The 26,866-nt window shown below is 41.1% G+C and overlaps 2 protein-coding genes and 8 non-coding genes across 10 annotated transcripts in view; 2 read left to right on the forward strand and 8 right to left on the reverse strand.

Moving 5' to 3' along the window:
* LOC137487288 (uncharacterized) overlaps nt 1-26,866 on the forward strand; it is a 372,332-nt gene that overhangs the window by 158,197 nt on the left and 187,269 nt on the right. The gene's annotated exons all lie outside the window — the stretch shown is intronic.
* trnap-agg (transfer RNA proline (anticodon AGG)) lies at nt 2,467-2,538 on the reverse strand. Its single transcript has one exon. It is a non-coding gene; the product is annotated as a tRNA-Pro (tRNA).
* Nucleotides 3,938-4,009, reverse strand: trnap-agg (transfer RNA proline (anticodon AGG)). The gene has a single exon. It is a non-coding gene; the product is annotated as a tRNA-Pro (tRNA).
* trnal-aag (transfer RNA leucine (anticodon AAG)) lies at nt 5,443-5,514 on the reverse strand. The gene has a single exon. It is a non-coding gene; the product is annotated as a tRNA-Pro (tRNA).
* trnap-cgg (transfer RNA proline (anticodon CGG)) lies at nt 6,465-6,536 on the reverse strand. Its single transcript has one exon. It is a non-coding gene; the product is annotated as a tRNA-Pro (tRNA).
* On the reverse strand, nt 7,908-7,979 carry trnap-cgg (transfer RNA proline (anticodon CGG)). Its single transcript has one exon. It is a non-coding gene; the product is annotated as a tRNA-Pro (tRNA).
* trnap-ugg (transfer RNA proline (anticodon UGG)) lies at nt 11,838-11,909 on the reverse strand. Its single transcript has one exon. It is a non-coding gene; the product is annotated as a tRNA-Pro (tRNA).
* On the forward strand, nt 14,541-26,844 carry LOC148682330 (uncharacterized). Its single transcript, XM_088649889.1, has 6 exons — nt 14,541-15,081; nt 15,203-15,397; nt 15,497-15,572; nt 15,906-16,005; nt 26,495-26,555; nt 26,695-26,844. Exons 1-6 carry the CDS (start codon nt 15,025-15,027, stop codon nt 26,842-26,844), a joined length of 639 nt encoding a protein of 212 aa, XP_088506015.1. The 5' UTR covers nt 14,541-15,024.
* Nucleotides 25,318-25,399, reverse strand: trnal-aag (transfer RNA leucine (anticodon AAG)). Its single transcript has one exon. It is a non-coding gene; the product is annotated as a tRNA-Leu (tRNA).
* trnal-aag (transfer RNA leucine (anticodon AAG)) lies at nt 26,216-26,297 on the reverse strand. The gene has a single exon. It is a non-coding gene; the product is annotated as a tRNA-Leu (tRNA).

Here is a 26,866-nt window from a genome sequence, read left to right on the forward strand (position 1 = left end):
GCTGACAAACCGGCATTCTCAGAAAAAGGCCTCTGTGTAAGCCACAACGCCCTTACAAAACAAAAGACATTTGTAAGGGTTCAACTGAAATTTGAACCTAAGATTTCTCATGGCATCAACGAGAATCAAACTCTTAAACCAGCAAGCCACTATGCAAGAAATATTTTATGTGGCGACACTATCTGCTGACAAATTGGAATTCTTTGAAAGACGTTTTTACGAAAGATATAATGCCCTGTAAAACACAGTACACCTGCAAGGGCTCTTCTGAGAATTGAACCCGGGTCCTCTCGCAACCGAAGCGAGAATCATACCCATAGACCAATGAACCACTAAATTGAGAGAATTTCACAAGGCGTCAGATAGTCAGAAATCTTTCTCTAACGAATCAAGGGCACCCTAAGTGAGAATCATACCCCTAGACCACCGAGCCACTACAAAACAGCAAATTTATATGGCAACACTATCTGCTGACAAACTGGAATTCTTCGAAAGACATTTTAATGAAAGACATAGTGCCCTGTAAAACACATAACATCTGTATGGGCTCGTCCGGGATTTGAACCCAGTACCTCTCACACCCGAAGCGAGAATCATACCCCTAGACCAATGAGCCACTAAGTTGAATTCATTTCACATGGCGTCAGAAGCATCAGATAGTCAGAAAACTTTCTCTAACGAATCAAGGGCACCCTAAGCGAGAATCATACCCCTAGACCAACGAGCCACTGCAAAACAGTAACTTTATATGGCAACACTATCAGCTGACGAACTGGCATTCTCAGAAAAAAGGCCTCTGTGTCAGCCACAATGCCCTTACAAAACAGCGGACAACTGTAAGGGCTCAACCGAAATTTGAATCTGGGATTTCTCACGGCATGAACGAGAATCATACTCCTAGACCAGCAAGCCACTATGCAAAGGAATGTTTTATGTGGCGACACTATCTGCTGACAAATTGGAATTCTTCGAAAGACATTTTAATGAAACACATAGTGCCCTGTAAAACACATACCACCTGTAGAGCTCGTCTGGGATTTGAACCCAGGACCTCTCACACCCGAAGCGAGATTCATACCCCTAGACCAACAAGCCACCAAATTGAATTAATTTCACATGATGTCAGAAGCATCAGATAGTCAGAAAACTTTCTCTAACGAATCAAGGGCACCCTAAGCGAGAATCATACCCCTAGACCAACGAGCCACTGCAATACAGTAACTTTATATGGCAACACTATCAGCTGACGAACTGGCATTCTCAGAAAAAAGCCCTCTGTGTAAGCCACAACGCCCTTACAAAACAGCAGACAACTGTAAGGGCTCAACCGAAATTTGAATCTGGGATTTCTCACGGCATGAACGAGAATCATAGTCCTAGACAACCAAACCACTATGCAAAGGAATGCTTTATGTGCCGACACTATCTGCTGACAAACTGGAATTCTTCGAAAAACGTTTTTTATGAAAGCCAGAATGCCCTGTAAAACAACAGAATAACTGCAAGGTCTCGTCCAGGATTTGAACCCGGGACCTCTCACACCCGAAGCAAGAATCATACCCCTAGACCAACGAGCCACTAAGTTGAATTCATTTCACATGGCGTCAGAAGCATCAGATAGTCAGAAAACTTTCTCTAACGAATCAAGGGCACCCTAAGCGAGAATCATACCCCTAGACCAACGAGCCACTGCAAAACAGTAACTTTATATGGCAACACTATCAGCTGACGAACTGGCATTCTCAGAAAAAAGGCCTCTGTGTCAGCCACAACGCCCTTACAAAACAGCGGACAACTGTAAGGGCTCAACCGAAATTTGAATCTGGGATTTCTCACGGCATGAACGAGAATCATACTCCTACACCAGCAAGCCACTATGCAAGAAATATTTTATGTGGCGACACTATCTGCTGACAAAGTGGAATTCTTCGAAAGACATTTTAATGAAAGACATAGTGCCCTGTAAAACACATAACACCTGTAAGGGCTCGTCTGGGATTTGAACCCGGGACCTCTCACACCCGAAGCGAGATTTATACCCCTAGACCAACAAGCCACCAAACTTAATTAATTTCACATGATATCAGAAGCATCAGATAGTCAGAAAACTTTCTCTAACGAATCAAGGGCACCCTAAGCGAGAATCATACCCCTAGACCAACGAGCCACTGCAATACAGTAACTTTATATGGCAACACTATCAGCTGACGAACTGGCATTCTCAGAAAAAAGCCCTCTGTGTAAGCCACAACGCCCTTACAAAACAGCAGACAACTGTAAGGGCTCAACCGAAATTTGAATCTGGGATTTCTCACGGCATGAACGAGAATCATAGTCCTAGACAACCAAACCACTATGCAAAGGAATGCTTTATGTGCCGACACTATCTGCTGACAAACTGTAATTCTTCGAAAAACGTTTTTTATGAAAGCCATAATGCCCTGTAAAACAACAGAATAACTGCAAGGGCTCGTCCGGGATTTGAACCCGGGACCTCTCGCACCCTAAGCGAGAATCATACCCCTAGACCAACGAGCCACAAAAGCTTGAATATTTTACAAGACATCAGAAGGAACAGATGGGCTTTTGCTTCATTTGGACCCGGGACTTCTGCAATGGTTCGTCCAGGATTTGAAAACGGGACCTCTCACACCTTAAGCGAGAATCATGCCCGTAGACCAACGAGCAACTGCGAAATAGCCACTTTACATGGCAACACTATCTGCTGACAAACCGGCACTCTCAGAAAAAGGCCTCTGTGTAAGCCACAACGCCCTTACAAAACAAAAGACAACTGTAAGGGTTCAACTGAAATTTGAACCTAAGATTTCTCATGGCATGAACGAGAATCAAACTCTTAAACCAGCAAGCCACTATGCAAGAAATATTTTATGTGGCGACACTATCTGCTGACAAATTGGAATTCTTTGAAAGACGTTTTTACGAAAGATATAATGCCCTGTAAAACACATTACACCTGCAAGGGCTCATCCGAGAATTGAACCCGGGTCCTCTCGCAACCGAAGCGAGAATCATACCCATAGACCAATGAACCACTAAATTGAGATAATTTCACAAGGCGTGAGATAGTCAGAAATCTTTCTCTAACGAATCAAGGGCACCCTAAGTGAGAATCATACCCCTAGACCACCGAGCCACTGCAAAACAGCAACTTTATATGGCAACACTATCTGCTGACAAACTGGCATTCTCAGAAAAAAGGCCTCTGTGTAAGCCACAACGACCTTACAAAACAGCAGACAAGTGTAAGGGCTCAACCGAAATTTGAATCTGGGATTTTTCATTGCATGAACGAAAATCATACTCCTAGACCAGCAAGCCACTATGCAAAGGAATGTTTTATGTGGTGACACTATCTGCTGACAAACTGGAATTCTTCGAAAGACATTTTAATGAAAGACATAGTGCCCTGTAAAACACATAACATCTGTATGGGCTCGTCCGGGATTTGAACCCGGGACCTCTCACACCCAAAGCGAGAATCATACCCCTAAGACCAACGAGCCACTAAGTTGAATTCATTTCACATGGCGTCAGAAGCATCAGATAGTCAGAAAACTTTCTCTAACGAATCAAGGGCACCCTAAGCGAGAATCATACCCCTAGACCAACGAGCCACTGCAATACAGTAACTTTATATGGCAACACTATCAGCTGACGAACTGGCATTCTCAGAAAAAAGCCCTCTGTGTAAGCCACAACGCCCTTACAAAACAGCAGACAACTGTCAGGGCTCAACCGAAATTTGAATCTGGGATTTCTCACGGCATGAACGAGAATCATAGTCCTAGACAACCAAACCACTATGCAAAGGAATGCTTTATGTGCCAACACTATCTGCTGACAAACTGGAATTCTTCGAAAAACGTTTTTTATGAAAGCCAGAATGCCCTGTATAACAACAGAATAACTGCAAGGGCTCGTCCGGGATTTGAACCCGGGACCTCTCACACCCTAAGCGAGAATCATACCCCTAGACCAACGAGCCACATAAGCTTGTATATTTTACAAGACATCAGAAGGAACAGATGGTCAGAAATCCTTATCTAACAAACATTGAAGCAGGGCTTTTGCTTCATTTGGACCCGGGACTTCTGCAATGGTTCGTCCAGGATTTGAAAACGGGACCTCTCGCACCTTAAGCGAGAATCATGCCCGTAGACCAACGAGCAACTGCAAAATAGCCACTTTACATGGCAACACTATCTGCTGACAAACCGGCATTCTCAGAAAAAGGCCTCTGTGTAAGCCACAACGCCCTTACAAAACAAAAGACAACTGTAAGGGTTCAACTGAAATTTGAACCTAAGATTTCTCATGGCATGAACGAGAATCAAACTCTTAAACCAGCAAGCCACTATGCAAGAAATATTTTATGTGGCGACACTATCTGCTGACAAATTGGAATTCTTTGAAAGACGTTTTTACGAAAGATATAATGCCCTGTAAAACACATTACACCTGCAAGGGCTCATCCGAGAATTGAACCCGGGTCCTCTCGCAACCGAAGCGAGAATCATACCCATAGACCAATGAACCACTAAATTGAGATAATTTCACAAGGCGTGAGATAGTCAGAAATCTTTCTCTAACGAATCAAGGGCACCCTAAGTGAGAATCATACCCCTAGACCACCGAGCCACTGCAAAACAGCAACTTTATATGGCAACACTATCTGCTGACAAACTGGCATTCTCAGAAAAAAGGCCTCTGTGTAAGCCACAACGACCTTACAAAACAGCAGACAAGTGTAAGGGCTCAACCGAAATTTGAATCTGGGATTTTTCATTGCATGAACGAAAATCATACTCCTAGACCAGCAAGCCACTATGCAAAGGAATGTTTTATGTGGTGACACTATCTGCTGACAAACTGGAATTCTTCGAAAGACATTTTAATGAAAGACATAGTGCCCTGTAAAACACATAACATCTGTATGGGCTCGTCCGGGATTTGAACCCGGGACCTCTCACACCCAAAGCGAGAATCATACCCCTAAGACCAACGAGCCACTAAGTTGAATTCATTTCACATGGCGTCAGAAGCATCAGATAGTCAGAAAACTTTCTCTAACGAATCAAGGGCACCCTAAGCGAGAATCATACCCCTAGACCAACGAGCCACTGCAATACAGTAACTTTATATGGCAACACTATCAGCTGACGAACTGGCATTCTCAGAAAAAAGCCCTCTGTGTAAGCCACAACGCCCTTACAAAACAGCAGACAACTGTCAGGGCTCAACCGAAATTTGAATCTGGGATTTCTCACGGCATGAACGAGAATCATAGTCCTAGACAACCAAACCACTATGCAAAGGAATGCTTTATGTGCCAACACTATCTGCTGACAAACTGGAATTCTTCGAAAAACGTTTTTTATGAAAGCCAGAATGCCCTGTATAACAACAGAATAACTGCAAGGGCTCGTCCGGGATTTGAACCCGGGACCTCTCACACCCTAAGCGAGAATCATACCCCTAGACCAACGAGCCACATAAGCTTGTATATTTTACAAGACATCAGAAGGAACAGATGGTCAGAAATCCTTATCTAACAAACATTGAAGCAGGGCTTTTGCTTCATTTGGACCCGGGACTTCTGCAATGGTTCGTCCAGGATTTGAAAACGGGACCTCTCGCACCTTAAGCGAGAATCATGCCCGTAGACCAACGAGCAACTGCAAAATAGCCACTTTACATGGCAACACTATCTGCTGACAAACCGGCATTCTCAGAAAAAGGCCTCTGTGTAAGCCACAACGCCCTTACAAAACAAAAGACAACTGTAAGGGTTCAACTGAAATTTGAACCTAAGATTTCTCATGGCATGAACGAGAATCAAACTCTTAAACCAGCAAGCCACTATGCAAGAAATATTTTATGTGGCGACACTATCTGCTGACAAATTGGAATTCTTTGAAAGACGTTTTTACGAAAGATATAATGCCCTGTAAAACACAGTACACCTGCAAGGGCTCATCAGAGAATTGAACCCGGGTCCTCTCGCAACCGAAGCGAGAATCATACCCATAGACCAATGAACCACTAAAGTGAGAGAATTTCACAAGGCGTGAGATAGTCAGAAATCTTTCTCTAACGAATCAAGGGCACCCTAAGTGAGAATCATACCCATAGACCACCGAGCAACTGCAAAACAGCAACTTTATATGGCAACACTATCTGCTGACAAACTGGCATTCTCAGAAAAAAGGCCTCTGTGAAAGCCACAACGCCCTTACAAAACAGCAGACAAGTGTAAGGGCTCAACCGAAATTTGAATCTGGGATTTTTCATTGCATGAACGAAAATCATACTCCTAGACCAGCAAGCCACTATGCAAAGGAATGTTTTATGTGGTGACACTATCTGCTGACAAACTGGAATTCTTCGAAAGACATTTTAATGAAAGACATAGTGCCCTGTAAAACACATAACATCTGTATGGGCTCGTCCGGGATTTGAACCCGGGACCTCTCACACCCGAAACGAGAATCATACCCCTAGACCAACGAGCCACAAAGTTGAATTTATTTCACATGGCGTCAGAAGCATCAGATAGTCAGAAAACTTTCTCTAATGAATCAAGGGCACCCTAAGCGAGAATCATACCCCTAGACCAACGAGCCACTGCAAAACAGTAACTTTATATGGCAGCACTATCAGCTGACGAACTGGCATTCTCAGAAAAAAGGCCTCTGTGTCAGCCACAACGCCCTTACAAAACAGCAGACAACTGTAAGGGCTCAACCGAAATTTGAATCTGGGATTTCTCACGGCATGAACGAGAATCATAGTCCTAGACAACAAAACCACTATGCAAAGGAATGCTTTATGTGGCGACACTATCTGCTGACAAACTGGAATTCTTCGAAAAACGTTTTTTATGAAAGCCAGAATGCCCTGTAAAACAACAGAATAACTGCAAGGTCTCGTCCGGGATTTGAACCCGCGACCTCTCACACCCGAAGCGAGAATCATACCCCTAGACCAACGAGCCACAAAGTTGAATTCATTTCACATGGCGTCAGAAGCATCAGATAGTCAGAAAACTTTCTCTAACGAATCAAGGGCACCCTAAGCGAGAATCATACCCCTAGACCAACGAGCCACTGCAAAACAGTAACTTTATATGGCAACACTATCAGCTGACGAGCTGGCATTCTCAGAAAAAAGGCCTCTGTGTCAGCCACAACGCCCTTACAAAACAGCGGACAACTGTAAGGGCTCAACCGAAATTTGAATCTGGGATTTCTCACGGCATGAACGAGAATCATACTCCTACACCAGCAAGCCACTATGCAAGAAATATTTTATGTGGCGACACTATCTGCTGACAAAGTGGAATTCTTCGAAAGACATTTTAATGAAAGACATAGTGCCCTGTAAAACACATAACACCTATAAGGGCTAGTATGGGATTTGAACCCGGGACCTCTCACACCCGAAGCGAGATTCATACCCCTAGACCAACAAGCCACCAAATTGAATTAATTTCACATGATGTCAGAAGCATCAGATAGTCAAAAAACTTTCTCTAACGAATCAAGGGCACCCTAAGCGAGAATCATACCCCTAGACCAACGAGCCACTGCAATACAGTAACTTTATATGGCAACACTATCAGCTGACGAACTGGCATTCTCAGAAAAAAGCCCTCTGTGTAAGCCACAACGCCCTTACAAAACAGCAGACAACTGTAAGGGCTCAACCGAAATTTGAATCTGGGATTTCTCATGGCATGAACGAGAATCATAGTCCTAGACAACCAAACCACTATGCAAAGGAATGCTTTATGTGCCGACACTATCTGCTGACAAACTGGAATTCTTCGAAAAACGTTTTTTATGAAAGCCATAATGCCCTGTAAAACAACAGAATAACTACAAGGGCTCGTCCGGGATTTGAACCCGGGACCTCTCACACCCGAAGCGAGAATCATACCCCTAGACCAACGAGCCACTAAGTAGAATTCAGTTCACATGGCGTCAGAAGCATCAGATAGTCAGAAAACTTTCTCTAACGAATCAAGGGCACCCTAAGCGAGAATCATACCCCTAGACCAACGAGCCACTGCAATACAGTAACTTTATATGGCAACACTATCAGCTGACGAACTGGCATTCTCAGAAAAAAGCCCTCTGTGTAAGCCACAACGCCCTTACAAAACAGCAGACAACTGTCAGGGCTCAACCGAAATTTGAATCTGGGATTTCTCACGGCATGAACGAGAATCATAGTCCTAGACAACCAAACCACTATGCAAAGGAATGCTTTATGTGCCGACACTATCTGCTGACAAACTGGAATTCTTCGAAAAATGTTTTTATGAAAGCCAGAATGCCCTGTAAAACAACAGAATAACTGCAAGGGCTCGTCCGGGATTTGAACCCGGGACCTCTCGCACCCTAAGCGTGAATTATACCCCTAGACCAACGAGCCACAAAAGCTTGTATATTTTACAAGACATCAGAAGGAACAGATGGTCAGAAATCCTTATCTAACAAACATTGAAGCAGGGCTTTTGCTTCATTTGGACCCGGGACTTCTGCAATGGTTCGTCCAGGATTTGAAAACGGGACCTCTCGCACCTTAAGCGAGAATCATGCCCGTAGACCAACGAGCAACTGCAAAATAGCCACTTTACATGGCAACACTATCTGCTGACAAACCGGCATTCTCAGAAAAAGGCCTCTGTGTAAGCCACAACGCCCTTACAAAACAAAAGACAACTGTAAGGGTTCAACTGAAATTTGAACCTAAGATTTCTCATGGCATCAACGAGAATCAAACTCTTAAACCAGCAAGCCACTATGCAAGAAATATTTTATGTGGCGACACTATCTGCTGACAAATTGGAATTCTTTGAAAGACGTTTTTACGAAAGATATAATGCCCTGTAAAACACAGTACACCTGCAAGGGCTCATCAGAGAATTGAACCCGGGTCCTCTCGCAACCGAAGCGAGAATCATACCCATAGACCAATAAACCACTAAAGTGAGAGAATTTCACAAGGCGTGAGATAGTCAGAAATCTTTCTCTAACGAATCAAGGGCACCCTAAGTGAGAATCATACCCCTAGACCACCGAGCCACTGCAAAACAGCAACTTTATATGGCAACACTATCTGCTGACAAACTGGCATTCTCAGAAAAAAGGCCTCTGTGTAAGCCACAACGACCTTACAAAACAGCAGACAAGTGTAAGGGCTCAACCGAAATTTGAATCTGGGATTTTTCATTGCATAAACGAAAATCATACTCCTAGACCAGCAAGCCACTATGCAAAGGAATGTTTTATGTGGTGACACTATCTGCTGACAAACTGGAATTCTTCGAAAGACATTTTAATGAAAGACATAGTGCCCTATAAAACACATAATATCTCTAAGGACTCATCCAGGATTTGAACCCAGGACCTCTCGCACCCTAAGCAAGAATCATACCCCTAGACCAACGAGCAACAACAGTGATAAAATTTCACATGGCGTCAGAAGCATCAGATAGTCAGAAAACTTTCTCTGACGAATCAAGGGCACCCTAAGCCAGAATCATACCCCTAGACCAACGAGCCACTGCAAAACAGTAACTTTACATGGCAACACTATCTGCTGACAAACCGGCATTCTCAGAAAAAAGCCTCTGTGTAAGCCACAACGCCCTTACAAAACAAAAGACAACTGTAAGGGTTCAACTGAAATTTGAACCTAGGATTTCTCATGGCATGAACGAGAACGATACTCCTAGACCAGCAAGCCACTATGCAAAGGAATGTTTTATGTGGCGACACTATCTGCTGACAAAGTGGAATTCTTCGAAAGACATTTTAATGAAAGACATAGTGCCCTGTAAAACACATAAAACTGTAAGGGCTAGTCTGGGATTTGAACCCGGGACCTCTCACACCCGAAGCGAGATTCATACCCCTAGACCAACAAGCCACCAAATTGAATTAATTTCACATGATGTCAGAAGCATCAGATAGTCAGAAAACTTTCTCTAACGAATCAAGGGCACCCTAAGCGAGAATCATACCCCTAGACCAACGAGCCACTGCAATACAGTAACTTTATATGGCAACACTATCAGCTGACGAACTGGCATTCTCAGAAAAAAGCCCTCTGTGTAAGCCACAACGCCCTTACAAAACAGCAGACAACTGTAAGGGCTCAACCGAAATTTGAATCTGGGATTTCTCACGGCATGAACGAGAATCATAGTCCTAGACAACCAAACCACTATGCAAAGGAATGCTTTATGTGCCGACACTATCTGCTGACAAACTGCAATTCTTCGAAAAACGTTTTTTATGAAAGCCATAATGCCCTGTAAAACAACAGAATAACTGCAAGGGCTCGTCCGGGATTTGAACCCGGGACCTCTCGCACCCTAAGAGAGAATCATACCCCTAGACCAACGAGCCACAAAAGCTTGAATATTTTACAAGACATCAGAAGGAACAGATGGGCTTTTGCTTCATTTGGACCCAGGACTTCTGCAATGGTTCGTCCAGGATTTGAAAACGGGACCTCTCGCACCTTAAGCGAAAATCATGCCCGTAGACCAACGAGCAACTGCAAAATAGCCACTTTACATGGCAACACTATCTGCTGACAAACCGGCATTCTCAGAAAAAGGCCTCTGTGTAAGCCACAACGCCCTTACAAAACAAAAGACAACTGTAAGGGTTCAACTGAAATTTGAACCTAAGATTTCTCATGGCATGAACGAGAATCAAACTCTTAAACCAGCAAGCCACTATGCAAGAAATATTTTATGTGGCGACACTATCTGCTGACAAATTGGAATTCTTTGAAAGACGTTTTTACGAAAGATATAATGCCCTGTAAAACACAGTACACCTGCAAGGGCTCATCCGAGAATTGAACCTGGGTCCTCTCGCAACCGAAGCGAGAATCATACCCATAGACCAATGAACCACTAAATTGAAAGAATTTCACAAGGCGTCAGATAGTCAGAAATCTTTCTCTAACGAATCAAGGGCACCCTAAGTGAGAATCATACCCCTAGACCACCGAGCCACTGCAAAACAGCAACTTTATATGGTAACACTATCTGCTGACAAACTGGCATTCTCAGAAAAAAGGCCTCTGTGTAAGCCACAACGACCTTACAAAACAGCAGACAAGTGTAAGGGCTCAAGCGAAATTTGAATCTGGGATCTTTCATTGCATGAACGAAAATCATACTCCTAGACCAGCAAGCCACTATGCAAAGGATTGTTTTATGTGGCGACACTATCTGCTGACAAACTGAAGTTCTTCGAAAGATATTTTTATGAAGGACATAGTGCCCTGTAAAACGCATGACACCCACAAGGGCTCATCCGGGATTTGAACCCGGGACCTCTCTCACCAAAAAAGCGAGAATCATACCCCGAGGCCAACGAGTCACTACATTGATAAAACTTCACATGGCGTCAGAACCATCAGATAGTCAGAAAACTTTCTCTAACGAATCAAGGGCACCCTAATCGAGAATCCTACCCCTAAACCAACTAGCTACTGTAACAGCCACTTTACATGGCAAAATTATCTGCTGATGAACTGGCATTCTCAGAAAAAAGGCCTCTGTGTAAGCCCGTAGACCTTACAAAACAGCAGACAGCTGTAAGGGCTCAACCGAAATTTGAATCTGGGATTTCTCATTGCATGAACGAAAATAATACTCCTAGACCAGCAAGCCACTATGCAAAGGAATGTTTTATGTGGCGACACTATCTGCTGACAAACTGGAATTCTTCGAAAGACATTTTAATGAAAGTCATAGTGCCCTGTAAAACACATGACACCTGCAAGGGCTCGTCCAGGATTTGAACCCGGGACCTCTCACACCCAAAGCGAGAATCATACCCCTAGACCAACGAGCCACTACAGTGATGAAATTTCACATGGTGTCAGAAGCATCAGATAGTCAGAAAACTTTCTCTGACGAATCAAGGGCACCCTAAGCCAGAATCATACCCCTAGACGAACGAGCCACTGCAAAAAAGTAACTTTACATGGCAACACTATCTGCTGACAAACCGGCATTCTCAGAAAAAAGGCCCATGTGTAAGCCACAACGCCCTTACAAAAGACAACTGTAAGGGTTCAACTGAAATTTGAACCTAGGATTTCTCATGGCATGAACGAGAATCATACTCCTAGAACAGCAAGCCACTATGCAAGAAATATTTTATGTGGCGACATTATCTGCTGACAAATTGGAATTCTTTGAAAGATGTTTTAACGAAAGATATAATGCCCTGTAAAACACAGTACACCTGCAAGGGCTCATCCGGGAATTGAACCCAGGTCCTCTCGCAACCGAAGCAAGAATCATACCCATAGACCAATGAACCACTAAATTGAGAGAATTTCACAAGGCGTCAGATAGTCAGAAATCTTTCTCTAACGAATCAAGGGCACCCTAAGTGAGAATCATACCCCTAGACCACCGAGCCACTGCAAAACAGCAACTTTATATGGCAACACTATCTGCTGACAAACTGGCATTCTCAGAAAAAAGGCCTCTGTGTAAGCCACAACGACCTTACAAAACAGCAGACAAGTGTAAGGGCTCAACCGAAATTTGAATCTGGGATCTTTCATTGCATGAACGAAAATCATACTCCTAGACCAGCAAGCCACTATGCAAAGGAATGTTTTATGTGGCGACACTATCTGCTGACAAACTGAAGTTCTTCGAAAGATATTTTTACGAAGGACATAGTGCCCTGTAAAACGCATGACACCCACAAGGGCTCATCCGGGATTTGAACCCAGGACCTCTCTCACCCAAAGCGAGAATCATACCCCTAGGCCAACGAGCCACTACATTGATAAAATTTCACATGGCGTCAGAACCATCAGATAGTCAGAAAACTTTCTCTAACGAATCAAGGGCACCCTAAGCGAGAATCATACCCCTAAACCAACTAGCTACTGTAACAGCCACTTTACATGGCAAAACTATCTGCTGACGAACTGGCATTCTCAGAAAAAAGGCCTCTGTGTAAGCCCGTAGACCTTACAAAACAGCAGACATCTGTAAGGACTCAACCGAAATTTGAATCTGGGATTTCTCATTGCATGAACGAAAATAATACTCCTAGACCAGCAAGCCACTATGCAAAGGAATGTTTTATGTGGCGACACTATCTGCTGACAAACTGGAATTCTTCGAAAGACATTTTAATGAAAGTCATAGTGCCATGTTAAAAATCATGACACCTGCAAGGGCTCGTCTGGGATTTGAACTCGGGACCTCTCACACCCAAAGCGAGAATCATACCCCTAGACCAACGAGCCACTAAATTGAATTTATTTCACATGGTGTCAGAAGCATCAGATAGTCAGAAAACTTTCTCTAACGAATCAAGGGCACCCTAAGCGAGAATCATACCCCTAGACCAACGAGCCACTGCAATACAGTAACTTTATATGGCAACACTATCAGCTGACGAACTGGCATTCTCAGAAAAAAGCCCTCTGTGTCAGCCACAACGCCCTTACAAAACAGCAGACAACTGTAAGGGCTCAACCGAAATTTGAATCTGGGATTTCTCACAGCATGAACGAGAATCATAGTCCTAGACAACCAAACCACTATGCAAAGGAATGTTTTATGCGCCGACACTATCTGCTGACAAACTGGAATTCTTCGAAATACATTTTTTTTGTCTTTATTTTAACAAAACAAAAAAGAACAGATCAATGACAACAGCTTACAACCAAGAAATTTCTTAGCATCACAGCACATAATGAAAATCAAAATAAAAAAGAAGACATAAAAATACAGAGTAATAATAAAAATAGAAAAGTACATAAATTAACCAAAGTTTATGGTGATTTAAGGTTTTGCAAAAATGTACCTGAAATCCTAGGACCTACATATTCAAGCAACGGAGTCCAGATCTGATAAAAAGTGTTTTTCTATGGAGAGAGATTAGACTCAATAATAATTCACGCAAAAGACACAATGTACACATGCGTAGCCAAATTCACATGCGTAAAATATTTATTTATACTCACAAAAACAATTCACATGCACAAAATAAAAATACATTTTCATAAAATACATTTCACAAATGCAAAACACCATTTGCAAATATATAAGAGTGTACAAAAAGTTTTGAATGTTTAAAATTCACAAGTTCATCCTGAATGAGAATGTGCAAATCCTCTCTCACGTACGACTCACCCTGAATACGAGTGTGTGCATTTTTGAGACTTTCCTGTCAGCACACACCTCCCACGTGAGTCACTCGTGCCCTGTAGCCAATAAGATGCGAGCTTACTGTTCAACCAATCACAACTCCCTGAGAACGTGGGAATGACCGAATCGCTTCACTGTGCGCTATATTTGCGCAGTCTGACCTAATTAACGAAGATGATCCTCTAAGAAGAAGAATACTCCTCTATTTAGCATGGCAGGTGAAGAGCGGGATGCGCGGGTAAGTGGTTACTTGATTTCTATAGTGGTTTATGTATGCAAAGATTAAGTATCAAATGTTTGTTAAAGCAATGGCTGCTGTTGTTTATAATGTAAACTTTATAACGTAAATTAAGTCCGTTATTAAGCCAACATGGCGAGTGAAGAACGGGATGGTCGTGTAAAATAGCATGGCTTCTGTCATGGTCGATTCTAGGATTGTCATTCAAGGGAGCTCAGCTATAAATTTGATCGGGGACTAATTTGGGGGTGGAATCGATCGCGTACTAAAGTGAAGACCGGGAGAGCGTAATGCCGTTTTGGGTGTGGGTGGGTATGGGGGGTGGAGAGAGGAGATGATCGCCGACTGTAAGGAACGGGCGGGGTGGGGGTCGGCAGTGTTGATCGCGGACTATGAAGATAACAAATGATAAAAGGTATAATTGGTATTTGTCTTACAGGCACTGTCATCAGAAGTAGAAATAGCAGCAAAAGCTCTGATCGATGTATTAGCCAGGGGCCTTACTCCATCTTCGTAAAGAAATGCACTAGCTAGTGGTAGTAGACCAATGAGAGAAAGCATCTCAAGTGGGACCATTCCTTTGCCTGCAGAGCCTGAAAACATGGTAAGGCAAGCCTTAAAAAGGTAATTTTTCATGTTTACTGTAAAACACAACTTTTTGTGTCATGCAAAAAATGTTTCTTATTATTAATATGTTTATTCATTTTGCCCTTTTGTCACTATAGGCAATTCCCAAGTATGTTTGGGACAGAGATTTTTCTGTGGCCAAACCTAGAAACATTAAAAAAACTGATTTTCAAATCCATGTCCTCTCTGAACCATCACCCTTCACACCAAAAGGAGATGAAGACCTTGAGCTTGTCCATGCTGGACTTGGAAAAAGGCTTTTAACTGTTCCAGATAATTTTAAACACAGTGAGGTAATTGCAAATGTTACCATAATACTAGGAATTGATGGGAGTTTTATATGTATTGGAAAAAAAAAAAAACTAAATGATGAATTTTGTTTCATTCTTAAGATTGTCAGTCTGCTTGAAGGAGAGTTTCCCAAATTAAAAACACTTCAGGGTGGCTGGATGTTTTACAAGTCTACAGGTATTTATGTTTTGCATGTTACATATAAACAAAAAATGATTTGTGTGCATTTGCAATAACTTTGCAATTTTGTAAATTAATGAAACTGGTATGTGCTTTTTTGGCGTTAATAATTTAGTAATAAGCTTCATTAGTTTAAACTTTTTAGTCAAGGACATGTTTCTCTGCCATGTTCTAAGATTATGGCATGCCCTACTTCAGTTTTCCAGTGGTAAACCTAGCTTTATAGAACATTTCTGTCCAAAATTTTAGGTGACACATTTATAACAATATTGCTAGCCCAAGAAGGCAACAGTAGTCCTGAATGTGATTCTCAATTGATTTTGCCATTAGGTGGTGGTGGGCGGCGTAAGCTGTCTATAATTCCCACAGATGCTGATGGATACTCAACTCGACTCCTAAAATCAGTGTCAAATAATGGAAAGAACATGCTGTTTGTAGTTCCATTACACACAGCAAATTCGTTGGTGTTAAATTTCAAGTGTTGTGGTAATTCAGTAGTAAAGTGTTAAAAATCTAGAGTTAGATAAAGGTAAAATAACCCTCTCGGCGTTAGAAGCTGGTTTGCCTCCTTGTCACACAGAGTAACATGTATCTACCTTTGTAGAAAACCCTTGTATTTGAGAAACTAATCAGAGTGTCTGAAATCTCGCCACACCCTCATTCACCTGGCCCTTAAATTAGTCAATTAGTTTAGTCCACTAGACAGAGGGAATGACCACAAATAAGTGAATTCAGACACCTGCTGTTGAACACCTGCTGTTAACAAGCACAATCACTGAAGGAATAAGAAATTGAAGGAAGAAATAAAACTACAGACACAGCCTCACACCAAACCAACTGAATTAAAACACAGGATTAAACAACTCCATTAAATAATAGCATAAGCAGCTTCACTGATTACAGTTTGACTTCATTTCTGTAAGAATATTTGACAATGAACAGAGGTTTAGGTTTTTTTATTAAAAATATTTCATTTGACCTCACCATCATAGAGATCAGAGGCTGCTTATTTGAGCTCTTGAAGCTTTACCCTTATAACATAATGTTTCTCTGACTGCTATAGTCGTGTTTCTAAAACTCATTAGCTATAGCAAGAAAGGTCAAGAGAACCTATACTGTTTATGCTTAATTGTTATAGATTTAATTTCAGGAGTTTATTAAGTTAATTCATAAAGATATGCAAATATAGTTGTATTAAAGCTGCATGGGACAATACTACTGGCTGTCTGCTGCTCTTCATAGAAAATTCAACAAACAATTAGGATGCAATTAATAATTAGAGTGTCATGCCCTAAACATTCAAGCTCCAGCTTGCTCATTATGACACACAGGGATCAAGAATCAGGATATGAACCTCAACCGTGGTTGCCAAATAAAAAAAGAAAAAGCTGCATAGTTCATGCCACAATGCATGCTGGGTGCCAGCATAGTACAAAGCTCCCAGCATGCATTGCAGCATGAATAAATTATGCAGCTTTGTGTTCTTACAATCTCTTTATTTTCCTTTATTTTGTGTTGTTTTTGGGAGGTGATATTTCAGTAGAGTGTTTTTTTTACTTGATTTTTATTTTTTTGTTTATCACCATCATTGAGATTCAAACACTAATTATTGATGTCTGTGTATTTTTGAGTACTGCTATAGATTAACCATTCTCATTGTAAATATTGTTTTTATTTTATTGGAGCTTCAGTTGTTTCATTGATGTATATTATTTATTTCTCACACATAACTAATATGATGTTGAATTTGAAAACAAGCAGGAAAGGATGGCTATGTTATCATTAATAATCTCTTCAGACTGATACTTTAATTTTCTTTCGGCTTTCCATGCTATATGTTTAAATAGTGTAATTAACACTATCTATAACAGCCAAAATAAAAGACATTTATAGTAAGAAGTTGAAGAGCCTGACTAAAGCCTCCATCATAGTGACTTCAAATGAACAACAGAAATTTCATTAAGAGCTTTGGTTCGCATGACAGAAATAAAGTCAAAGCTCAGTAATAGGTGAAGCTCAATGATAAGTTGTTTAATGTGATGAGTTTTTTTTAAAGATGTTGAAAAATAACATTTTTTATTGTGTAATTTGTTTTATTTTTATTGATTATTATTTTATTTAGAGTTTTTTTTTTCTCAGTTGATTTCATCTTTGGTTTTGGCTTGTGTTTTTCTGTCCTTCAGTGATTCTGCTTGTTAACTGTTGTTCATCAACAATTCTCAATCCCCCTTTAATTAGACACTTAATTGTCTCATTAACTTCATCACTGTCTGAGTGTTCAGCCCTCTGTAGTGAGGACACTAGTTAGGATTTTGCTTTGGAATTTAAGGCTTACGTGTGTTCGAATGAAAAATACAGACTATGGGATTTGATTTTAACAGAAATATTCTGGAAACTGAATTTACGAATGTAAAATGTTGAAAACAGCAGATTACTGGCAACCACTGCTGCCAGTATTTTGACATACATTTAACAGATATTTTACACAAAAAAAAAATTGCTAATTAACACTCTGGGTGTTAAAAATTTTAACACTTTCAAAAGTGTTATTTTAACACTTATAGTGGTTCCCATATAAACACTGAGGGAGTGTTAATTTTAACTCTAAGGTAATTAAATCTACCAAATCTAAAATTTGCAGGGTGAGTTTGATTAAAAAACTTTACATTTGACTTTACATTTTTGTGCACTAAGCTATGATTTTGTAAACTGAATATTGTATTAGTTCATGAAATATGGTTATTTTTTTGTAAGTTTGTACAGTTATATAAAACTTCCATGTTTTTCACAGAAAGTTTCTGGCAACCACAGCTGCTGGTATTTTTTCGGAAATGTAACAGATATTTTACACAATAAGAGTTTGCTAATTAACACTCTCTTGGTGTTGACAATGTTAACACTTTTAAAAGTGTTATTTTTAACACTTATAGTGGTTCCCATATAAACTCTGAGGGAGTGTTAATTTTAACTCTAAGGTAGTTAAATCTACTATCTAAAATTTGCTGTGTACAGTTTGTGCAACGAACTTGCTTCATTTTGTATTTTTTTTAGGAGATGCAGCTGTTGGCAAGGGAGTTAACCGCCATATTTTGTCAATGATGATGCAAAAACTGAAGACTGGCTTCACTTTAAATTTGGGTTTGTAATTGGTTGCAGTTCGGTTACATGTGCACACACACACACACACACACACACACACGCACACGCACACACACATATATACATATATATATATATGATTAAAATAATAAGATGATAAGATGTAAAATGTTCATAACATTATCTTTCTATTTACTGGTGGGCAATGCAGATCGATGCTGACTGGTACCACCACAGTGCATACAGAGAAAACATTTGTTTAGAATTTTACAGATGTGATTTGATGTTTTATGTCTCTTTTGCTTTTGGGCTATTACAGATTTTATACAACTAGTACTATTAGTTAATTCTTACTGATTGGATTTTTTAGGTTCATCTACTACAGCCCTTTTTGAGGGGGAAAAAAACCACCATGCCCGATAAATTACGTAATTGTACAGACTTGCGCACGCGTGGGCGGAACTTGTTCACACTTGCCCACTGCACTATAATGGATCTCTCTTCACACTGTTTATTCCTTCAAAGTCTGTCATTTCTTCAAGTGGTATTGCTGTGCGTTAATAAGTCAGTAAGTAACCATGTTCCTTATCATTGTAGATGTGTTTGATTGAGTGTCATTGTGTATTTTGCTTTAAATCGCCTCAGGCGATTTAAAATATTAACTATGTAAACCTTTCCAGCTCCGTCTCTTTGTTGTGTAGAGATAGCAGGGATTCTTAACTTATTACTCCAGGGCCGAATAATATTAGTTTCGTGGTGAATTGCCTTCTCTTTTAATTGCAGCCGGTGAATGAACGAGGACACATGTAACTTGGTCCAAAATATTTATTACTTTCCGTGTGGTACAACAAATCAGTCACCTAAAATAGTCTCATTGCCCAAAAACCGCTCCTCTCTCTCTCCCTCTCCCTCTACGCTTCACACACACACACACACCAAACTGCAACTGGACCCGCACATTTTACAACATGTGTAAACAGTTGTTTGTAATCTGATTATTTGTTATTATCAACTCGTTGCTTGTCATGTGTTGTTGATGTAAGATGTATTCAGTTTGATCGAAATATTCATATTGATTATGATGAGCGCGCGAGCTGTCACCGCGCTCACACACACACTGTAGCACGGGGGAGAGGTGAATCCAGTCATAGAGGCTCTCGACCAGCAGCTCATTCTGTCTTTATATTCAGCTCTGTTAGCCATAAAGTCAGCTCAATGCAGGTTTTGTATGAAAATCTGACTCTGATGGCAACTCTTCCTCTACAGTTAAGTAAAACTCAGCGGTTTATCATAAACTTTTCATCGATCATTTTCCCCCCGCAATTGACAGCAAGAACGAGCGCAGACGCATCTGATTGACAAGCAGCAGCTACATGTTCGAAAGAATCTAAAACGCCAAATAGCATGAATCTGTGCCGCATTTTCTAAACGTACTATCTGTAAGCTGTTTACTTGTACAGTGGCTCTGAACTGTCAAAACACCTCTAAAAAAGGCTTTTTCGGACATGACGTATTTGTACATGTGTACATCACTGTAACACGTTTTATTCAAGAACATTTGAGCTGGTTTCAGTCCTTAGTGCTTTCATTCTCATCTTATTTAAATATATTTAATTTGCTTGTTGAATAAATCATATTTTGTTAATTAACCTTATTAATTTTATGCAACAGTCAAGTTGCATGTTAATTTGGTATGAAGAAAAGGAAGTAATGTATTTTTTGCATGCTGATTTATGTGAAATCTTGAATATAGGTCTATAATCACCTTGCAATTTTGAAGTTAAAGCTTTTTTGCTTTGAGTATAGACTATTTAGTTCATAAAAGAAGTTCAATCTTTTATGACGTTTGCTGTATAAAAATATATCATTTTGAAATATTTATAAATATCGGCCTATACATATTGGCTATCGGCCTCCAATTCTGAAGAATTATTGGTTATCGGTATCGGCCAAAAAAATCCATATCGGTGCATCCCTAATATATATATATATATATATATATATATATATATATATATATATATATATATAAATATATATATATATAGGAACAATCAGAATGTTAATAATTAAATAACTTGTTACTCTTAAAATAATTTACCTTTAACACAATAAACCTAAAACTATAACCTACACACACACACCACTTGCAGACAGCACACAATATAATCTATCAGTGCACATGAGTAGAACAATATGTAATGCATATAAATAATATTTGGAATTTACAGATAGCTGAAGTCCTTCAGTAGTCTAATGAGTACTGGAATTAGCATGTAAGCTAACAAATCACTCATGTTCTCATTCACAATAGCAACACTGGGTTTCCCATACACCGATTTATTTGTAGTAATGTGGGAGTTTTCACATGAACATTTCTTTAAGGGAAACTAGTTGTCCATAGAAAGTTTAATTGTCTTCATGAAGAAAACTTGTTTATTTTCTAAAATATGTCCATCAAAATAAAAGTGTAGTGTTTTGAAACCAAAGTCTTCATTTGTACCCACAACACATCAAGAGTTTATCAAGTCAAAATCTCATAATCTGACACAAATCTGATATGTGGTAACTGGCAAATGGCATTGTGTAGTCTGAACAGGGCTTTATGGAGTCTGCATCAGTCTCTCACTGTCATTGCAAGTTCACACCGGCTGAGTTTAGGTGGACTTTCATTCACCAACATGTTTTGTGAAACTGCAGACAAAAGCCCCAAATTGGAGGCATATCTGTGTTTGTTCAAGGTAGTGAAAATCAAACAATGTGAATAATCAAAAACACAATCTAAGGGTGTAGGACAGTTTACCCTGCATATCCCCAAACATTTTCTCCTCCCTAATCTTTCTAATTCTCTTTTCAGTGCCGACCATTTGATTGCAGTGTGCAATGTGCACAAATTTGGTTTTCAGTTCATAATAACTTGAAACACATATAGAGTTATTTTTACTTTATTGCAGCCCTGTAGAAACTCTCAAAACCTGGTACATCTTCACCCCTCTTCAGTTATTGAGTTTAAATCTTCAGGTTCAAAGGGTTTCATTCCAGTAACTTGAGATGTATTCAAGAGTTCACACTTGTCCCGATATGCTATCCCATGCTATCCCGGGAAAGCCTTAAGCTCTGCTGGACATTTTTTCTCTCCATTGTGAAGCTTCATGTGATTGACGAGGCTTCTTTTATGTTTAAAGACCTTTCCACACTCACTGCATCGAAAACGCTCGCCTGAGTGAATCTTCATGTGTTGCTTAATGGAGTCTTTGCATGAGAGACTCTTTCCATAATGATCACATGTAAACACTGGGGTTCCAGTGTGACCATTCGTGTGATTCATGATTCTAGCTTTGGTTGTGAAGCTCTTTCCACAATGAGCACATGCAAACGGCTTCTGTCCGGTGTGACTTATCATGTGGTGTTTGAGTGAGCATTTATGTGGGAACCTTTAACCACACTCTGTGCATGCATGTGTAAGGTTTCTCTCCAGTGTGAATCCTCATGTGGATGGTAAGGTTTTGTTTTTGAGAAAAACCTTTCCCACACTGTGTGCAAATAAAGCTTCTTTCTCCAGTGTGAGTTCTCATGTAGACTTCAAGGTTGCCATTTTGCTTACAACTCTTTCAACACTAGAGGGCAAGAGTACAGCCTCTCTCCAGTGTGAATTCTCATGTGCACTTTTAAGTTTCCTGTATTATAGAAGCTTTTTTTTACTGTTTGCAGGTGTAAGGTTTCTCCCTAGTGTGGTCAAGGTTTGGCTTTTGACTGAAACTCTTTCTACTCTGTTTACAGCTGAAATTACACCTATACTTGGATTTCTGAGATCTTCCACGTGATAAAGTCTTTTTAGTGAGTGTGGGTTTTTCAGTCGTTATTTCTTGTTGTTTCTCTTCCATTTCATTCCATTGATGTGTCTCTTCTTTCAGCACTATCAGGTCTTCAAAAAAGAACAAAAAAGTGAACTTTAGTATAAAGGCTTTAAGTGGCAAGCATGAAATGGATGTTTACCCTAAATATTAAAATGAGCTTACCATTTACTCTCGATCATGTGGTTTTAAACATTTCCTGTCTTCTGGAACACAAAGTAAGCCAGAATTTTTATCACAATATCTTATTTTGTCTTCAACAGAATCAAGAAACTCATCAAGGTTTAAAACCACACAATGGAAAGTAAATGGTGAGGCTATTTTCATTTCTTTGTCAGAAAGTCATACCAACACTGACTCACATAATCAACACATCTCTTGACTCTGGTTTATTCCCCACTGTATTACTACTGTAATTGTGAATCTTTACTGTTCCTGTTTCAACAGTGTGCTCTTGCTAAAAGGAGCAATGGCAGAGAGAGACTTCCAGTGCAGACTTTGTTAAGATGCTGCAATCTAATCGTGGGAAAGACACTTGCTCCTGAGCAGATTCGAGCTTGGGAATGTGTTGCTGTCACACCAACAAGTCTGCCGTGAGTTTCAAAGAACACATTATACTGACTAGTTGCCAACTTAAATGTACTCTCTCATTTCCAGCGTTCACTAAGACTCACACACACACTCAAGCAGTTTGGCCATGTTTAAAACCACATCTGGCAGCTGTGAGATTCGAACCCACGCCCCCGAAGAGACAGGAGCCTAAATCCAGCGCATTAGACCGATCCAAGCAGAAGCATGCAGTATCATTTTGCAAGTCTGTCTGCTCAAGCAGAGAGGTAATTCTCAAGCATCCTAAGAGGACTGCCTGGCAGCGGTGGGATTCAAACCCACGCCACCAAAGAGATTAGAGCCTTAATCCAGCGCCTTAGACCTCTCGGCCACGCTACCTTACAAAGATGCTTTCCCTGAGCAGTTTCGACACCAACTTGTTTCAAGTAGCGCAACAGCTCTGGGAAATCAATTCAATTTAGCCATGCCTAGCTGGAGCTCCTCCACAAAGAAAGAGACCTCCTTAATACCAGCTTAGGAAGCACTCCCACCTTCCTGTCAACCACAGTTCTGTCTCTATTTGAGCACACCTCAAGGCATTTGAAGTCTTCTCCTTACGGCAGCCATCTGCGATGCATTTTAGCACCTGATTACAAGGTAACTGTTATTTCACAAAAGAGTGAAAGTTACTGATTCCATCACAGCAGACCCCACATTGTTGTTGTTATTATATTCAAATCCAGTTATAGAGTATTACTACTCTAATTGTGAATCTTTACTGTTCCTGTTTCAATAGGGTGCTCTTGCTAAAAGGAGCAATGGCAGAGAGAGACTTCCAGTGCAGACTTTGTTAAGATGCTGCAATCTAATCTTGGGAAAGACACTTGCTCCTGAGCAGATTCGAGCTTGGGAATGTGTTTCTGTCACACCAACGAGTCTGCCGTGAGTTTCAAAGAACACATTATACTAACTAGTCGCCAACCTAAATTTACTCTCTCATTTCCAGCGTTCACTGCGAACGCGCACACACTCAAGCAGTTTGGCCGTGTTTAAAATCACATCTGGCAGCGGTAGGATTCTAACCCACACACCTGAAGAGACTGGAGCCCAAATACAGTGCCTTAGACCCCTCGGCCAAGCTACCCTAGATGAATTCATGCAGTGGTCCCTTTTCTGCCCAATTTTACGGAAGCAGAACAGCAGAGAGGACGCAGAGCTTCCTAGTGAAGCCCTTCAACTTTGGCCAAGGAGTCTACATTTGGATGTGAGCGGAAGCATGCAGTATCTCTTTGCAAGTCTGTTTGCTCAAGCAGAGAGGTCATTCTCAAGCATCCTAAAAGGACTGCCTGGCAGCGGTGGGATTAGAATCCTCGACCCCGAAGAGACTGGAGCCTTAATCCAGCGCCTTGGACCACTCGGCCACGCTACCTTACAAAGCCGCTTTCCCTGAGCAGTTTTCACACCAACTTGTTTCAAGTAACGCAAAAGCTTTGGGAAATCAGTTCAATTTAGCCATGCCTAGCTGGAGCTCCTCCACAAAGAAAGAGAGCTCCTTAATACCAGCTTAGGAAGCACTCCCACCTTCCTGTCAACCACAGTTCTGTCTCTATTTGAGCACACCTCAAAGCATTTGAAGTCTTCTCCTTACGGCAGCCAGCTGCGATGCATTTTAGCACCTGATTACAAGGTAACTGTTATTTCACAAAAGAGTGAAAGTTACTGATTCCATCACAGCAGACCCCACATTGTTGTTGTTATTATATTCAAATCCAGCTATAGAGTATTACTACTCTAATTGTGAATCTTTACTGTTCCTGTTTCAATAGGGTGCTCTTGCTAAAAGGAGCAATGGCAGAGAGAGACTTCCAGTGCAGACTTTGTTAAGATGCTGCAATCTAATCGTGGGAAAGACACTTGCTCCTGAGCAGATTCGAGCTTGGGAATGTGTTGCTGTCACACCAACGAGTCTGCCGTGAGTTTCAAAGAACACATTATACTGACTAGTTGACCACTTAAATTTACTCCCTCACTTCCAGCGTTCACTGCGAATGTGCACACACTCAAGCAGTTTGGCCGTGTTTAAAACCACATCTGGCAGCGGTGGGATTCGTTCCTAGTGAAGCCCTTCAACTTTGGCCAAGGAGTCTACATTTGGATGTGAGTGGAAGCATGCAGTATCTCTTCGCAAGTCTGTTTGCTCAAGCAGAGAGGTAATTCTCAAGCATCCTAAAAGGACTGCCTGGCAGCGGTGGGATTCGAACCCACGCCCCCGAAGAGACTAGAGACTTAATCCAGCGCCTTAGACCACTCGGCCACGCTACCTTACAAAACTGCTTTCCCTGAGCAGTTTCGACACCAACTTGTTTCAAGTAGCGCAACAGCTCTGGGAAATCAGTTCAATTTAGCCATGCCTAGCTGGAGCTCCTCCACAAAGAAAGAGAGCTCCTTAATACCAGCTTAGGAAGCACTCCCACCTTCCTGTCAACCACAGTTCTGTCTCTATTTGAGCACACCTCAAGGCATTTGAAGTCTTCTCCTTACGGCTGCCAGCTGCAATGCATTTTAGCACCTGATTACAAGGTAACTGTTATTTCACAAAAGAGTGAAAGTTACTGATTCCATCACAGCAGACCCCACATTGTTGTTGTTATTATATTCAAATCCAGTTATAGAGTATTACTACTCTAATTGTGAATCTTTACTGTTCCTGTTTCAATAGGGTGCTCTTGCTAAAAGGAGCAATGGCAGAGAGAGACTTCCAGTGCAGACTTTGTTAAGATGCTGCAATCTAATCGTGGGAAAGACACTTGCTCCTGAGCAGATTCGAGCTTGGGAATGTGTTGCTGTCACACCAACAAGTCTGCCGTGAGTTTCAAAGAACACATTATACTGACTAGTTGCCAACTTAAATGTACTCTCTCATTTCCAGCGTTCACTAAGACTCACACACACACTCAAGCCGTTTGGCCATGTTTAAAACCACATCTGGCAGCTGTGGGATTCGAACCCACGCCCCCGAAGAGACAGGAGCCTAAATCCAGCGCATTAGACCGATCCATGCAGAAGCATGCAGTATCATTTTGCAAGTCTGTTTGCTCAAGCAGAGAGGTAATTCTCAAGCATCCTAAAAGCACTGCCTGGCAGCAGTGGGATTCGAACCCACGCCCCCGAAGAGACTGAAGCCTTAATCCAGCGCCTTAGACCGCTCGGCCACGCTACCTTCCAAAGCAGCTTTCCCTGAGCAGTTTCGACACCAACTTGTTTCAAGTAGCGCAACAGCTCTGGGAAATCAGTTCAATTTAGCCATGCCTAGCTGGAGCTCCTCCACAAAGAAAGAGACCTCCTTAATACCAGCTTAGGAAGCACTCCCACCTTCCTGTCAACCACAGTTCTGTCTCTATTTGAGCACACCTCAAGGCATTTGAAGTCTTCTCCTTACGGCAGCCAGCTGCGATGCACTTTAGCACCTGATTACAAGGTAACTGTTATTTCACAAAAGAGTGAAAGTTAATGATTCCATCACAGCAGTCCCCACATTGTTGTTGTTATTATATTCAAATCCAGTTATAGAGTATTACTACTCTAATTGTGAATCTTTACTGTTCCTGTTTCAATAGGGTGCTCTTGCTAAAAGGAGCAATGGCAGAGAGAGACTTCCAGTGCAGACTTTGTTAAGATGCTGCAATCTAATCGTAGGAAAGACACTTGCCACTGAGCAGATTCGATCTTGGGGATGTGTTGCTGTCACACCAACGAGTCTGCCGTGAGTTTCATAGAACACAATATACT

Source organism: Danio rerio, chromosome 4, assembly GCF_052040795.2.
Source record: "Danio rerio strain M-AB ecotype USA chromosome 4, GRCz13ab, whole genome shotgun sequence".
Lineage (NCBI taxonomy): Eukaryota > Metazoa > Chordata > Actinopteri > Cypriniformes > Danionidae > Danio > Danio rerio.

Bases quoted from the DNA above. Each gene is read 5' to 3' on its own strand.
- LOC148682330 (XM_088649889.1), top strand. From the start codon at position 15,025: ATGAGAGAAAGCATCTCAAGTGGGACCATTCCTTTGCCTGCAGAGCCT. The intron at 15,082-15,202 runs GTAAGGCAAGCC...TTGTCACTATAG, and splicing joins CTGCAGAGCCTGAAAACATG to GCAATTCCCAAGTATGTTTG. The intron at 15,573-15,905 runs GTATTTATGTTT...TTTTGCCATTAG, and splicing joins GATGTTTTACAAGTCTACAG to GTGGTGGTGGGCGGCGTAAG.